The sequence below is a fragment of the Salmo salar genome, chromosome ssa19 (genome assembly GCF_905237065.1).
Source record: "Salmo salar chromosome ssa19, Ssal_v3.1, whole genome shotgun sequence".
In the NCBI taxonomy this organism is placed as follows: Eukaryota; Metazoa; Chordata; class Actinopteri; order Salmoniformes; family Salmonidae; genus Salmo; species Salmo salar.
Window position 1 is genome coordinate 47271791 of NC_059460.1, and position 15516 is coordinate 47287306.

The 15516-nt window shown below is 48.4% G+C and overlaps 2 protein-coding genes across 2 annotated transcripts; both read right to left on the reverse strand.

Annotated features, from left to right (window-relative positions):
• Window positions 1–150: 150 nt before the first annotated feature.
• Window positions 151–3609, reverse strand: LOC106578915 (chymotrypsin-like elastase family member 2A). The gene is made up of 6 exons (XM_014158170.2): window positions 3346–3609; window positions 2868–2977; window positions 1804–1898; window positions 1245–1525; window positions 903–1066; window positions 151–689 (listed from the first exon to the last, which is right to left on the reverse strand). The coding sequence occupies exons 1-6, from the start codon at window positions 3473–3475 to the stop codon at window positions 510–512; spliced, it is 960 nt and encodes a 319-aa protein (XP_014013645.1). The 5' UTR covers window positions 3476–3609; the 3' UTR covers window positions 151–509.
• A 2744-nt stretch (window positions 3610–6353) lies between these two features.
• On the reverse strand, window positions 6354–9635 carry LOC123728950 (uncharacterized). The gene is made up of 2 exons (XM_045701906.1): window positions 8519–9635; window positions 6354–7742 (listed from the first exon to the last, which is right to left on the reverse strand). Exons 1-2 carry the CDS (start codon window positions 9101–9103, stop codon window positions 7098–7100), a joined length of 1230 nt encoding a protein of 409 aa, XP_045557862.1. The 5' UTR covers window positions 9104–9635; the 3' UTR covers window positions 6354–7097.
• Window positions 9636–15516: the final 5881 nt, after the last annotated feature.

Sequence of the window (15516 nt, forward strand, 5' to 3'; positions counted from 1 at the left end):
TTTACATGGTGAAAGCCTGTAGGGGGGGGATATGCCATTGTGACTGACTGGGTTTGAATTCACCTGCCACATACTCAGCATCCTATCGGTCAGTAAGCTAAACTAATAACCATAGTGTTCTACATCAGAAAGAAGCGCTTCACAATGTTCTGCTTTTTCTGCTAACTTTATTGGGTCCATGGTGGGAAATGTAGTCAGGAAAGAGTGCAACCAGGAAGTGGAGCAGTGGTTGCGGACAGGGTGGAGGTCAAGGTGTCATAAGTGCCATACAAATTGCAAATATGCACCATTTAAAATGGGATAACATGATTCTGAATGTTACATTTAGCAGAACAGAATGCTCAAGACAATTGATAGGTTATGGACATGGAACAACACAATCATTGACATGAGTGTAATTCCGAAACAAACTGCAATATGGTATCTCTCCCCAAAAAACACTGCTATAGTTTGATGGGTGCAGAGGGGTTGTAAGGTTCTGTGTGTGTGTGTGTGTGTGTGTGTGTGGTCTAGTGCAGGAAGAAGTCTCTGATGCGGGTAGCTTCGATCCAGGGGATGTAGTTGGCAGTGCGGGTGAACACGCTGGGCTTGTTCTCCACGGTGCAGCCAATGGGGCCGAAGCTCACCACACCGTGCACCTCCCATCTGTCACGCCCCAGCTGGCACAGCAGAGGACCCCCTGAGTCACCCTGAGAGGAGAGGGGTTAGAGACATTGTTAGATCACATTCCGATGTTAATACAAAGTACAAGTATGTATTTCTTCCTCCCTTTTGGGCTCTGTCTTTCTTTCCCATTCCTGCCTTTGTCCCACCCTTCCCTCCCTTGCTCCCTCCTCCTACCCTCCCTCTCTGTCCCCATCTCCCTCCTGCTCTCCCTTGCTCTCTCCTCCGTCCCTTTCTACCTGGCAGGCAGCAGGTGGTCCTTCTGTATCTCTAAAGCCGGCACAGATCATGGAGTCCCTGACGCGGTCTCCCCAGAACTTCTTCTGGCGGCAGGTCTTGAAGTCGATGATGGGCAGACGGGCCTGGTTCAGAGCCTCAGCCAGAGACACGTTCTCCTTCCCACCTGATACGCAGACAGGGAAACACCACAGGATTACCTTTGAGTAACATTCTTGTTACTACTGAACACAACCCTGGTCGATGCTCTCTTGTCCTCAATCTTAGTTCTCACATAAGTGATTATAGTCTCCCTCCAGCCTCCCACCTCAACCCTTGTGCCTCCCCCTCTCATCCCACCTTACCCCGAGTGTCTCCCCAGCCCGTCACCCAGCAGTATTGTCCAGGCTTCAGGTTGATCTGTTTGCGCGGCAGGCATGCGTAGCGTATATGGTTGTTGGGCACGATGTCGGTGGCAGCCTTGACCAGGGCGATGTCATAGTCTAGCTCGCTGTGTGTGGGGTAACGGAAGTGCTCGTGACGGTAGATCCTCTTCACCGGGATAGTCCTCTCGGGCGTCTCAGAACGTTTCAGCCGATGCTTCCCCAGGACGATCCTCCAACTCCCAGCATCCTCGGCTTTACCCCTGAGACACACAGCATGGTGGGTAACTGAGTTCACACAGGGTTCAGACTGAAACTGTCTCAATCCACACAGGTAATCTAGTAGTCTACTAGTCGTTGATGTTTTCTCAAGGTGTATTGACTCTAGTCTTAACTGAGTTTTAGTGTAGGGGTTAGAGACTAGAGCACTCCTAGGGGTTATTTCTAGCTCAGGTTCATGAGTGGTAGCACACAACATTATTGAAATGGCAAATCTTACTTAGGGAGTCAGTGTGTGTCTGTACTGTCTAACTGGTCTTACTTCTGGAAGCAGTGGGCAGCGGTGAGGACCCAGTTCTTGTGGATGAGTGTTCCGCCACAGACGTGGATGTAGTGCTTACTACCTCTGGGACGAACCTGAGACACACAGGTACCATTAACCCACAAGCAAGACCTTCCTCTTCAAGTAACTGTTGTGTTTCCAGATTTCTATGAAATATGACCTGCATTTAATTACAATATGAGTGAAATAATGTTCCTTCCAAAAAATGGCAATTAAGTATTTTCAAAAAGCAGCCTTTCTGTGTTGGAATGGTGTGGGCGTACCCCGACAACAGAATGGTGTGGGCGTACCCCGACAACAGAATGGTGTGGGCGTACCCCGACAACAGAATGGTGTGGGCGTACCCCGACAACAGAATGGTGTGGGCGTATACCGGTCTTTAAAAATATTCATGCGAGTAGACCGCTGATTGGTCAGCTCAGCCAATGAGCCAACATGACATTGTGTTCTATTTAAGCAATAAGGCCCGAGGAGGTGTGCTTCCTTATTGCTTTTATAAACCAGTTACCAGCATAAATATAACAGTAAACAAGTCGTTTTGCATTATACCCGTGGTATATTTAAGCAATAAGACCCAGTGGGTGTGTTCTTAGTCACGACGCAATGGGGAGTGCCTGGATACAAAACATTTATTTTTGCTGCTCTAATTGGGTTGATAAAAAGTTTATAATAGTAATAAGACACCTCGGGGGTTTGTGGTATATGGCCAATATATCACGGCTAAGGGCTGTATCCAGGCACTCCATGTTGCGTTGTGTGGGGGAACCCACAGCTTTAAGCCAATCAGCATCCAGGAGCCAAACTACCCGGTTTCTAAGAGGAAATAGCTAGCATTTTTGAAACGTCTGTTTGAGATGGAAGTTTGAGGTGGGTTTTTTCTCTCAAATTTCTGCTTTGGCCATATACGAGTATAGGACTAGTCAATAACATTATTTGGGAAACAAGTTAAATTATGGACAGTTACTTTTAAGTAAAATTTTCACTTGGTCTCTAAGTAAAAATGTTATGCCCTAAGTTAGCTGGTTGATTTGTTGATTGATTACCTGTAGGGAGACCTGCCATGGCCAGGAGTGAGGTCTGGCCTCGTTGCCAGAGACGATCCGTTCAGCCATGTTGGGTTTGTAGTGTGCCATGCCACAGTCCTTAGGCCAGTCTATAGGAGATAAAATACACATGAACTGTCAGTACAGTCAGACTAATACTGATCCTAGATCAGCCATGTCAAAGTCTGTGGGCCGGTTTAAGAATATCCGAAACTATGGCTGCATTTACACAGGCACCCCAATTCTGATACTTTTCCACTAATTGGTCTATTGACCAATCAGATACGCTCTTTTGCCCATAATTGGGCTGCTTGTGTAAACAGCCTTTGTGACTATCACAGGTCAGAACAATTAGAATGATATTTCTTTGTTTGACTTCGTTTTAGTTATTGGCCCAAGTAGAAAGGGTTGAGATCACACTGAATAAATGAGAGAGAGGTGTAGTCGCTGTTAAGATGACTGTGTGTTTCTGGCTCACCTAGTTGCAGGACTTTGTGCTGGCCCTGGGGCAGTCTGCCAGGGGTCAGGGTGTATGCGGCGGCAGGCAGAGCCGACACACTCAACAGCAGCAGCAGAGATATGAGCGGAGGTCCTGGAACATCAACCATCTTCAGCAGAATCACTGCCTCGTGCCCACAGCTCACTATTTATACAGCGCTGGACAAACTCAGTCATATACACATACACACACATTCATAAACAAACTAATATGCGCACACACACACACTCCCCCCTTCCCCCAAGGACAAAAAGGACCACAAAGCCCCAGCGTTGGATTGTTCTCCTGCAGCCAGGGGCTTCTGGGAGGCCCATCAGCACTTTCAACACACACACATTCACACACACACACACATTCATACATGCGCATGCATGAATACATACACACAGGCACAACACGCTCCCTTGGCCGCAGACATAGGACAAACATGTAGGTCCCCCCCCCCATCAGGCCACCTCCTGATCCTGTGTCACGTGACCCGGTGACCTCTAGATGACCTTACCGGTACCCCCCAAACCCCACCCCCTACCCCCATAAACACACACACAATTGATCAAATCATCACTCTACCCATTCATGCCTACAAGCTATTAAACCCCATTCATTCTAAACTGGGTGGTTTGAGCCATGGTATATCAGACCGTATACCATGGGTATGACAAAACACTTATTTTTACTGCTTTAATTACGTTGGTAATCAGTTTATAACTCTGCGTTGCATCGTGCCTAAGAACACCCTTTAGCCGTGGTATATTGGCCATGTACTACACCTCCCCGGGCCTTATTGCTTAAATAATCTCCCTCATAAGGCTTACTTTTACTAATCTAAACATTTACTTAACTATAAATCGTCACCAGTTAACCTCTGTAACCTATCCAATAAAATACAAAACCACTTTATTGGAATTACATTACATTAAATTCATCCAAACGTCCTTAGGGCTGTGGATGGATGAAGTCATCCTATATAAGTATGGCCTGCAACTAGGCCCAAGACTGTACCACTTTCATCCCACAGGGAGCATGATGTAAAAAGAGAGAGTGAGAGCTTTGTTACTCTACATGATACATACAACTAGCGTGTTTGTTCGTGAACAGTGAGATATGACAACAGTAGAAGCAGCTAGCGAGGGTGAGGTTTCAGGCCTTTACTATGGTGAAAGACAGGGAATGTGCCTGCTCATCTGAACAGTGGCACTACACAGAGCCTGAATGAACTGAACATATATAGTACAGACTCACTCACACCACCATGGTTCACCAAGTTTACACACTGAGTGCCTGTGTGTTTATTTTGAGAGGGTGAGGGAGTGTACTGTATATGTATAGTGCAGAGAATACATATGAAAGTGACAATAGTTATGTTTTAACCGGATTATTTAATACATTACATAGTTTTTTTCTTCCATTGGAGATTCTTTACAGTCAACCATAGCATCCATACATTCATATTCCCACACATATTGTAATACCCTGCAGTTAGGCAGTAACAGATAAATAAAAACACATATTGACGTCAAGGAATCCTGGACCTTTATGCTATTGCAGCCCTGAACTCAAGTAGTATCTCTTCTATTAAAAAGCAAAAACTTGTTTTACCTACTGGCAGATACGTTTGAATACCAACAGAAATACATTTTGTTTGAGGTAACAACAAAAATATTAAGTAGCTAAAAACTACACTACATCAGTACGAAGTCCAGGTTTATACAGATGGAGTCCAGTGTTAGGTTTATACAGATGGAGTTCAGAGTTAGGTTTATACAGATGGAGTCCAGTGTTGGGGCAATACAGATGGAGTCCAGAGTTAGGGCAATACAGATGGAGTCCTGTGTTAGGGCAATACAGATGGACTCCAGTGTTGGGGCAATACAGATGGCCTCCAGTGTTAGGGCAATACAGATGGACTCCAGTGTTAGGGCAATACAGATGGAGTCCTGTGTTAGGGCAATACAGATGGCCTCCAGTGTTAGGGCAATACAGATGGAGTCCAGTGTTAGAGCAATACAGATGGCCTCCAGTGTTAGGGCAATACAGATGGCCTCCAGTGTTAGGGCAATACAGATGGACTCCAGTGTTAGGGCAATACAGATGGACTCCAGTGTTAGAGCAATACAGATAGCCTCCAGTGTTAGAGCAATACAGATGGCCTCCAGTGTTAGAGCAATGCAGATGGCCTCCAGTGTTAGGGCAATACAGATGGCCTCCAGTGTTAGGGCAATACAGATGGAGTCCAGTGTTAGGGCAATGCAGATGGACTCCAGTGTTGGGCAATACAGATGGAGTCCAGTGTTGGGGCAATACAGATGGAGTCCAGTGTTGGGGCAATACAGATGGACTCCAGTGTTAGGGTATGGAGTCCAGTGTTAGTGCTACAGATGGAGTCCAGTGTTGGGGCAATACAGATGGAGTCCAGTGTTGGGCTAATACAGATGGAGTCCAGTGTTGGGCCAATACAGATGGAGTCCAGTGTTGGGCCAATACAGATGGAGTCCAGTGTTGGGCCAATACAGATGGAGTCCAGTGTTGGGGCAATACAGATGGAGTCCAGTGTTAGGGCAATACAGATGGAGTCCAGTGTTAGGTGTGGAGTCCAGTGTTAGTTATGTACAGATGGAGTCCAGTGTTAGGGCAATCCAGATGGAGTCCAGTGTTAGGTTTGGAGTCCAGTGTTAGGTTTATACAGATGGAGTCCAGTGTTGGGGCAATACAGATGGAGTCCAGTGTTGGGGCAATACAGATGGAGTCCAGTGTTGGGGCAATACAGATGGAGTCCAGTGTTGGGGCAATACAGATGGAGTCCAGTGTTGGGGCAATACAGATGGAGTCCAGTGTTGGGGCAATACAGATGGAGTCCAGTGTTGGGGCAATACAGATGGCCTCCAGTGTTAGGGCAATACAGATGGCCTCCAGTGTTAGGGCAATACAGATGGAGTCCAGTGTTAGGGCAATACAGATGGAGTCCAGTGTTAGGGCAATTGGAGTCCAGTGTTAGGGCAATACAGATGGAGTCCTGTGTTAGGGCAATACAGATGGAGTCCTGTGTTAGGGCAATACAGATGGAGTCCAGTGTTAGGGCAATACAGATGGAGTCCTGTGTTAGGGCAATACAGATGGAGTCCTGTGTTAGGGCAATACAGATGGAGTCCAGTGTTAGGGCAATACAGATGGAGTCCAGTGTTGGGGCAATACAGATGGCCTCCAGTGTTAGGGCAATACAGATGGCCTCCAGTGTTAGGGCAATACAGATGGAGTCCAGTGTTAGGGCAATACAGATGGAGTCCTGTGTTAGGGCAATACAGATGGAGTCCAGTGTTAGGGCAATACAGATGGAGTCCAGTGTTAGTTATGTACAGATGGAGTCCAGTGTTAGGGCAATACAGATGGACTCCTGTGTTAGAGCAATACAGATGGAGTCCAGTGTTAGGGCAATACAGATGGAGTCCAGTGTTAGGGCAATACAGATGGAGTCCAGTGTTAGTTATGGCTACAGATGGAGTCCAGTGTTAGAGCAATACAGATGGCCTCCAGTGTTAGGGCAATACAGATGGAGTCCAGTGTTGGGGCTATACGATGACTCTTCCCTTTTAGACTGAACCACACCAACCCCCTGTGTTAGTCCTATACAGTCATCGGTTAGTCTTATAATGGGAGAATGTCCACCTTCTGGGTGTGCTTCCAGTGTTAGTCATTGGGGTTTGAGGAGCGAACGCATCGCTTTAGTGACCTCATCACTCCTCCACTCTTCTTTCTGCGCCGCCCACTCTCATGGGATGACGACTTACGAGACAGCACCGGTGTCCCCTCCTCCTCTGTACCCCTTTCTTTACCTCTCCTTCTCTCTCTCCCTTTATTTCTCCCTCTGCTTCTCTCTGTACATCTTCTTCTCTCTCTACCTCTCCTCGCTTTCTATCTCTATCTCCCTCTCTGTCTCCCTCTCTATCTCCCTCTCCTTTAGTGTCAGTCTCAGTCTCTATAGCAGCAGTCACCATGGTATTAATCGATAAGGGTGTGACAAGGGTTGCCATTGGGGAAGTTGCCATGAAAGTGGCCTTTCTTTTGTTTGTGACGGGGGTTGACGTGGTAGCGGTTTCCATGGAAGCGGTCTTGAGCTTGGTTGTCATAACAGGGGTTGACGTGGTAGCGGTTTCCATGGAAGCGGTCTTGAGCTTGGTTGTCATAACAGGGGTTGACGTGGTAGCGGTTTCCATGGGAGGGGTCTTGAGCTTGGTTGTCATAACAGGGGTTGACGTGGTAGCGGTTTCCATGGGAGGGGTCTTGGTCTTAGACCTGATCTTAACCCTTGACTTGGGTTTGGTCTTGGAAGTGGTTTCTGTGTTTGTGCTGTCTGTCCTGGTCAGGAGTTGTAGGTATTTCTGGAAGACACAATATGATTAGATCAGAGAACAAAATGTAACATATAGAAACCATCACCTGAATAGGCAAGCTACACACACACACACACACACACCTGTAGGGACGGAAACCACGCAGGGTTAACACACACACCTACACACACCTGTAGCGACGGAAACCACGCAGGGTTAACACACACACACACCTACACACACCTGTAGGGACGGAAACCACGCAGGGTTAACACACACACACCTACACACACCTGTAGGGACGGAAACCACGCAGGGTTAACACACACACACCTACACACACCTGTAGGGACGGAAACCACGCAGGGTTAACACACACACCTACACACACCTGTAGGGACGGAAACCACGCAGGGTTAACACACACACACCTACACACACCTGTAGGGACGGAAACCACGCAGGGTTAACAAACACACACACACACACACACACACACACACACACACACACACACACACACACACACACACACACCTGTAGGGACGGAAACCACGCAGGGTTAACACACACACACCCTACACACACCTGTGGGGACGGAAACCACGCAGGGTTAACACACACACACCTACACACACCTGTAGGGACGGAAACCACGCAGGGTTAACACACACACACACCTGTATGGGACGGAAACCACGCAGGGTTACACACACACACACCTGTAGGGACGGAAACCACGCAGGGTTAACACACACACACACCTACACACACCTGTAGGGACGGAAACCACGCAGGGTTAACACACACACACCTACACACACCTGTATGGCTGAGCTGAGCACCTCTGAGTCCAGGGAGGCTCCGTAAACTTCCCAGGTCAGTCCATCTTCATCCCACTGCACCTGTTTCATACCACTCCTCCTTTTGCTGAGATCCCTCTCTCCACTCCTCCTCCTCTCCTCCTCCTGTACCACCACCTTCAGACAGGACCTCCTCCTCCCCATCTCCCCCAGCAGGGGAGAGCTGCTCTCCTCCCACTTCACCTCCTCCTCACTCTCCTCTCCAGGGCTGTCCAGACGGCACATACTGGAAGAAGGCGACATTAGGTTGGAGTGGGAGCCAAGCGATGACCTCAGGTTCAACCTTGACCCTGGAGGGGACCCCAAGATAGACTGTGAACCTAGATAAGAGTTGGAGCCAATGCAGGTGTGGGACCGAGGGGGAGACCCCAGATTACTGTCCGACCCATGATCCTTTATGGAGCTCTGGAAGGACTTTGACCTAAAGTTGAACTTTGACCCTAGAGGTGACCCCGCCTGCACCCCTACCTCAACCAGCTCCCTCTGTGATGTCATCGTCCCCTCCTCCTTGAACCCTGACCCCTGGGGTGATGACGTCAAGTTCATGACCCCTGAGTGGGCAGAGTTATAGCAGCAGCGGTGGCAGCCATCCAATCGCGAGTCACTGATGGAGGAAACTAAAGCCACCGACCTCTGACCTCGGCCAGACGGACAGGTGCGCCTCTGTAACCATGACAACGCCAGGTGAGATTGTGGGCTCGGGAAAAACACCCAAGGGTCTATCTCCCCATCTTGCTGCTGTACAGGGCTGCCCAGGCTAACACCCAGGGGATGTGTGTTGTTATTAGGACTGGGACTGGGTTTTGCACTCAGGATAGGGGGCTTCTCTCCATAGCATGTCCCCACACTGGTGCACCCTGGCTGGGGTGGGACCAGCTCATTGCTGCCCCTCTCCACTAGACCTTCCTCACCTTGAGCTCTACAGGAAGGAGAGGGGAAGGGGTAGGGGGAAGAGGGATACTTGTGGGGGGAACGAGCCTCGTCAATGTAAGGATTTGGTGGGCATCCTTTATGTGTCAGGGATGAGGCTAGGAGTGAGGTTACAGGTAGTGGTGAGGTTACAGGTAGTGGGTGAGGTTACAGGTAGGAGTGAGGTTACAGGTAGGGGTGAGGGTAGGTGTGAGGTTACAGGTAGGGATGAGGTTACAGGTAGGGGTGAGGCTAGAGGTGAGGTTACAGGTAGGGGTGAGGGTAGAAATTAGGTTACTGGTAGGGGTGAGGTTACAGGTAGGGGTGAGGGTAGAAATTAGTTTACAGGTAGGAGTGAGGGTAGTGGTGAGGTTACAGGTAGGGGTGAGGTTACAGGTAGGGGAGAGGGTAGAAATGAGGTTACAGTTAGGTGTGAGGGTAGAAATGAGGTTACAGGTAGGGGTAAGGGTAGAAATGAGGTTACTGGTAGGGGTGAGGTTACAGGTAGGGGTGAGGGTAGAGGTGAGGTTACAGGTAGGGGTGAGGGTAGAGGTGAGGTTACAGGCAGGAGTGAGGGTAGAAATGAGTTTACTGGTAGGGGTGAGGTTACAGGTAGGGGTGAGGGTAGAGGTGAGATTACAGGTAGGGGTGAGGATCGTGGTGAGGTTACAGGTAGGGGTGAGGTTACAGGTAGGGGTGAGGGTAGAAATGAGGTTACAGGTAGGGGTGAGGTTACAGGTGGAGTTGAGGATATTAAAGGTAGGGGTGAGGTTACAGGTGAGGGTGTGTGTGTCTGATGGGGTGTGTCTACAGTTAGGTGTGATGGTATGTATTGGAGGGGGTGTAGGGGGTGGTGTGATTGTAGTGTTGGGGCGTGTGTGGGTGTGTTTAGAGGTGAGGTAAAGGGTGAGGTTACAGCTAGGGGTGAGGAAGACTGAGATTCTGACGCCAGTTTGGAGCAGCGAGTGAAGTATGGGACACAGGGGCTCTCAGCTATAATCGAGGGGCGGGAGGCCCCTCCCTTCCATATGACCGTCTCTGGCGTGCTACCACCACTACACACAATGCCACTACACACACTCCAACTCTCCACACGCTCGTTGCCAAGGGGAGATCTGTGCCCGTGTGTGTTTTGAGACGTGTGTGAGGGTGCGTGTTGTCTGTATTGCTGCAGCTGTGTGAGCTTTGGTGTTTGTGTGTTTGGGGAGGAGTGTGTGTTGTGGCTGGCGCTCCGTCTCAGCTCCAGTTTTGCCCAGGCCGGGTCTCGCAGATGCTGGTGTCCGGTTGCCATGACTATGTCCATGGAGCTCTTGGAGAGAGAGTAGATGGGCGAGCGTTCTTCCTCCTCTTCCTCTTCTCCCCCCCCTTCATTTCTCTTTGTCCTGAATCCACCTGTTGATCCAAAATGGCAGCTGGCAGGGGGAAGTGGTCCGATGACGGACGCCAGCGCCTCGCCATAACACTGACAAATAGGAAGAAGGGATCAATCAATGCGTCTTCCAGCAGTGGCCTGGTTGTTTGTTCTACTCTCCTTTCTTTCTTCTTTAATTTCTTTCCCTCTACCCCCTGTCTTTCTCTCCTTTCATAAACCCTTCCTGTCAGATGCTCCCTGACGCTTCTCTTACTCTCTCGTCTCTCTCTCACACACACACACACACACACACACACACACACACCACACACACCCGATTAACTTCCGGTAATAAGATTACAGGGTCAAGATTATTAGATTATTTAGTAAAACATAGGATTGAGTTAGATTTAAGAGATCATTAACAGGTGGCCACTTCCTCTCCCTTCTGGCTCTCTCTTCCTTTCTTCCTCTCTCTCCCTTCATTGTCTTTTCCCTAGCGAACAGCCCTCGTTGTGTTTTTGCTGGTGACCAGCCTTCGCTGTGTTTTCGCTGGTGAAATCCAATTTATCAACCCATGGAGGTCTGGATTTGGAGTCACACTCAAAATTAAAGTGGAAAACCACACTACAGGCTGATCCAACTTTGATGTAATGTCCTTAAAACAAGTCAGTAGTGTGTGTGGCCTCCACGTGCCTGTATGACCTCCCTACAACGCCTGGGCATGCTCCTGATGAGGTGGCGGATGGTCTCCTGAGGGATCTCCTCCCAGACCTGGACTAAAGCATCCGCCAACTCCTGGACAGTCTGTGGTGCAACGTGGCGTTGGTGGATGGAGCGAGACATGATGTCCCAGATGTGCTCAATTGGATTCAGGTCTGGGGAACGGGCGGGCCAGTCCATAGCATCAATGCCTTCCTCTTGCAGGAACTGCTGACACACTCCAGCCACATGAGGTCTAGCATTGTCTTGCATTAGGAGGAACCCAGGGCCAACCGCACCAGCATATGGTCTCACAAGGGTTCTGAGGATCTCATCTCGGTACCTAATGGCAGTCAGGCTACCTCTGGCGAGCAAATGGAGGGCTGTGCGGCCCCCCAAAGAAATGCCATCCCACACCATGACTGACCCACCGCCAAACCGGTCATGCTGGAGGATGTTGCAGGCAGCAGAACGTTCTCCACGGTGTCTCCAGACTCTGTCACGTCTGTCACGTGCTCAGTGTGAACCTGCTTTCATCTGTGAAGAGCACAGGGCGCCCGTGGCGAATTTGCCAATCTTGGTGTTCTCTGGCAAATGCCAAACGTCCTGCATGGTGTTGGGCTGTAAGCACAACCCCCACCTGTGGACGTCGGGCCCTCATACCACCCTCATGGAGTCTGTTTCTGACCATTTGAGCAGACACATGCACATTTGTGGCCTGCTGGAGGTCATTTTGCAGGGCTCTGGCAGTGCTTCTCCTGCTCCTCCTTGCACAAAGGCGGAGGTAGCGGTCCTGCTGCTGGGTTTTTGCCCTCCTACGGCCTCCTCCACATCTCCTGATGTACTGGCCTGTCCTCCTAGTGCCTCCATGCTCTGGACACTACGCTGACAGACACAGCAAACCTTCTTGCCACAGCTCGCATTGATGTGCCATCCTGGATGAGCTGCACTACCTGAGCCACTTGTGTGGGTTGTAGACTCCGTCTCATGCTACCACTAGAGTGAAAGCACCGCCAGCATTCAAGTGACCAAAACATCAGCCAGGAAGCATAGGAACTGAGAAGTGGTCTGTTGTCCCCACCTGCAGAACCACTCCTTTATTGGGGGTGTCTTGCTAATTGCCTATAATTTCCACCTGTTGTCTATTCCATTTGCACAACAGCATGTGAAATGTATTGTCAATCAGCGTTGCTTCCTAAGTGGACAGTTTGATTTCACAGAAGTGTGATTGACTTGGAGTTACATTGTGTTGTTTAAGAGTTCCCTTTATTTTTTGAGCAGTGTATTAGTGATTATTAGTTTATGTAGCATGTATAATGAATAATTAAAGTACTAAACGTAAGTCCCATAAGGTTCAGTAGAGACCTGTGAGGAAGAGAAGTGTGTGTGTCGAAGAAAATACAGAGAACAATTAAAACTGTGTTTGTCTCGACCTGGCTAGAACTCTGTGAGACTTATGATTGGACAGGGAGTACTTCTCAAGGTTTCTCTAATCTCTGGGGAATGGAACGGACAGCGCTGGGTAGTGATAAACAGTGGTGAGAACTCTGGGGAGGGATACAACTCACCTACTGTTCGTGTGTATGTATGTGCGTAGGATATCTACTGTTTGTGTGGATGTATGTGCGTAAGTAGGGAATGAACTATAAAATGAATGTCTGTATTATGGACTTCAGAACGTTCTCGTGAATAAACTGTATGAACCTTTTGCAGAAGCCGAGTCTTTGACTAATTATTATTAACCCAGTGTCTTGCAAACATAGGGGATTAGTCTAAGTTTATTGATTGTTAGTTATTATCATTGGGATTGAAAGATTCTCCTGACAGTGGTGGACCATTCTTGATACACACAGGAAACTGTTGAGCATCAAAAACCCAGCAGCGTTGCAATTCTTGACACACTCAAACCGGTGTGCCTGGCATCTACTACCCATTCAGAGGCACTTCAATATTATTTTCTTGCCCATTCACTAGTGATGGGGAAACAAAGCTTCCTGAACCATTAAGGCTTTCCAACCAATTGTGTTGAAAATAGATTCATTAATCGAGACTTTGATCAACACCGTGTACGCTAGTGGCACCTGCTGGTCAAAATAATTTAGAGCAAACAAATTATTATAGATGATGTCCCACACCCCGTAGCACATGTGCAGAGTAGCATTTTTGTCTTTGACCCGAAACCAGTACCAAAGCAATCAGGTGGTTGTTCGGCGAAACAAAGCTTTGGACGTTATGCCACAAAAATATAAATTACGTACATTTTGTTAAACCAATCCAATCTGTTAGTTGGATTTATTACACCCGTTACTGAAATGGTTGTTCCAGTTTAGATGGTTTAGGTAATCTCATTCATTCATCTTTCAAACTGTGGCAGCCATTCTAAATGCAGATTATGGAAATCCACTCTAGGATTTCAATTGTAATTATACATCACTTTGCTAGCCAGTTTGTGACTTGATGGTGGTTTTTCTTTAGCTTATGCTGGTCTCCAGTGTCCAAAACACAGTGAAGGCTGGTCACCAGCAAAAACACCACGAAGGCTGGTCACCAGCAAAAACACCACGAAGGCTGGTCACCAGCAAAAACACCACGAAGGCTGATCACCAGCAAAAACACCACGAAGGCTGATCACCAGCAAAAACACCACGAAGGCTGGTCACCAGCAAAAACACCACGAAGGCTGATCACCAGCAAAAACACCACGAAGGCTGGTCACCAGCAAAAACACCACGAAGGCTGATCACCAGCAAAAACACCACGAAGGCTGATCACCAGCAAAAACACCACGAAGGCTGGTCACCAGCAAAAACACCACGAAGGCTGATCACCAGCAAAAACACCACGAAGGCTGATCACCAGCAAAAACACCACGAAGGCTGGTCACCAGCAAAAACACCACGAAGGCTGGTCACCAGCAAAAACACCACGAAGGCTGATCACCAGCAAAAACACCACGAAGGCTGATCACCAGCAAAAACACCACGAAGGCTGATCACCAGCAAAAACACCACGAAGGCTGGTCACCAGCAAAAACACCACGAAGGCTGGTCACCAGCAAAAACACCACGAAGGCTGGTCACCAGCAAAAACACCACGAAGGCTGATCACCAGCAAAAACACCACGAAGGCTGGTCACCAGCAAAAACACCACGAAGGCTGGTCACCAGCAAAAACACCACGAAGGCTGATCACCAGCAAAAACACCACGAAGGCTGGTCACCAGCAAAAACACCACGAAGGCTGGTCTGCCAGCTAGACCATGCTGGTCAGATCAGCTTTACCACCTAGACCCCTCATATCCAACTAACAGATCCAGAGTTGAGTTTTATCTATTTTTTTCAGCAATAATAATGTATGCACACTAATAAAGCAGCTCACTGTTTGCATCTGCATTTTTTTCATACGACAACCAAGAAACGCAGGGCAGGATCAACTAGGAAATCATTGTGTAATGTGAGCACCCACGTCCTGGGGTTGAGGATAAACGGAATGAAATGGGGAAATGTGAGCACGTCTAAGTTAAGATTTTAGAAGTTGTGTAGTGTATGCCCAGCATTAAACAATGCTAGTCAGACCACCTTGAACAGCATCCAACAAGCACAGACCAGCATGGACCAGCGTAGACCAGCATGGACCAGCTGAAGAGCAGAACAACAATAGGCTCATGGAAAACAATTCAACTAAGTTTAGCTCTCTGGATCCTATAATTGAGTTAGCGATGAGTTGAAAAAATGCAAAGCCACATGACCATGCCAACTGAGTGTTTGTCCTGTGTCCTGTGTCTGTGCCAGGCAGTGTGTTTGTGGGTGTATTAAACCTTCCAGATAGCTGAGAAGCTTTCGAAAACCCAGTCAAACTGCCTGCTATTGGAGAGAAAAACACACACAATGGTTGTCCTCAGTCAAACCCACACATCCCTCTGTCTCCTGTCTCTCTCGCATAAACTGACCTCACCTTACAAATGCTTTAGGCCAGTTTCACACACACAGATTAAACC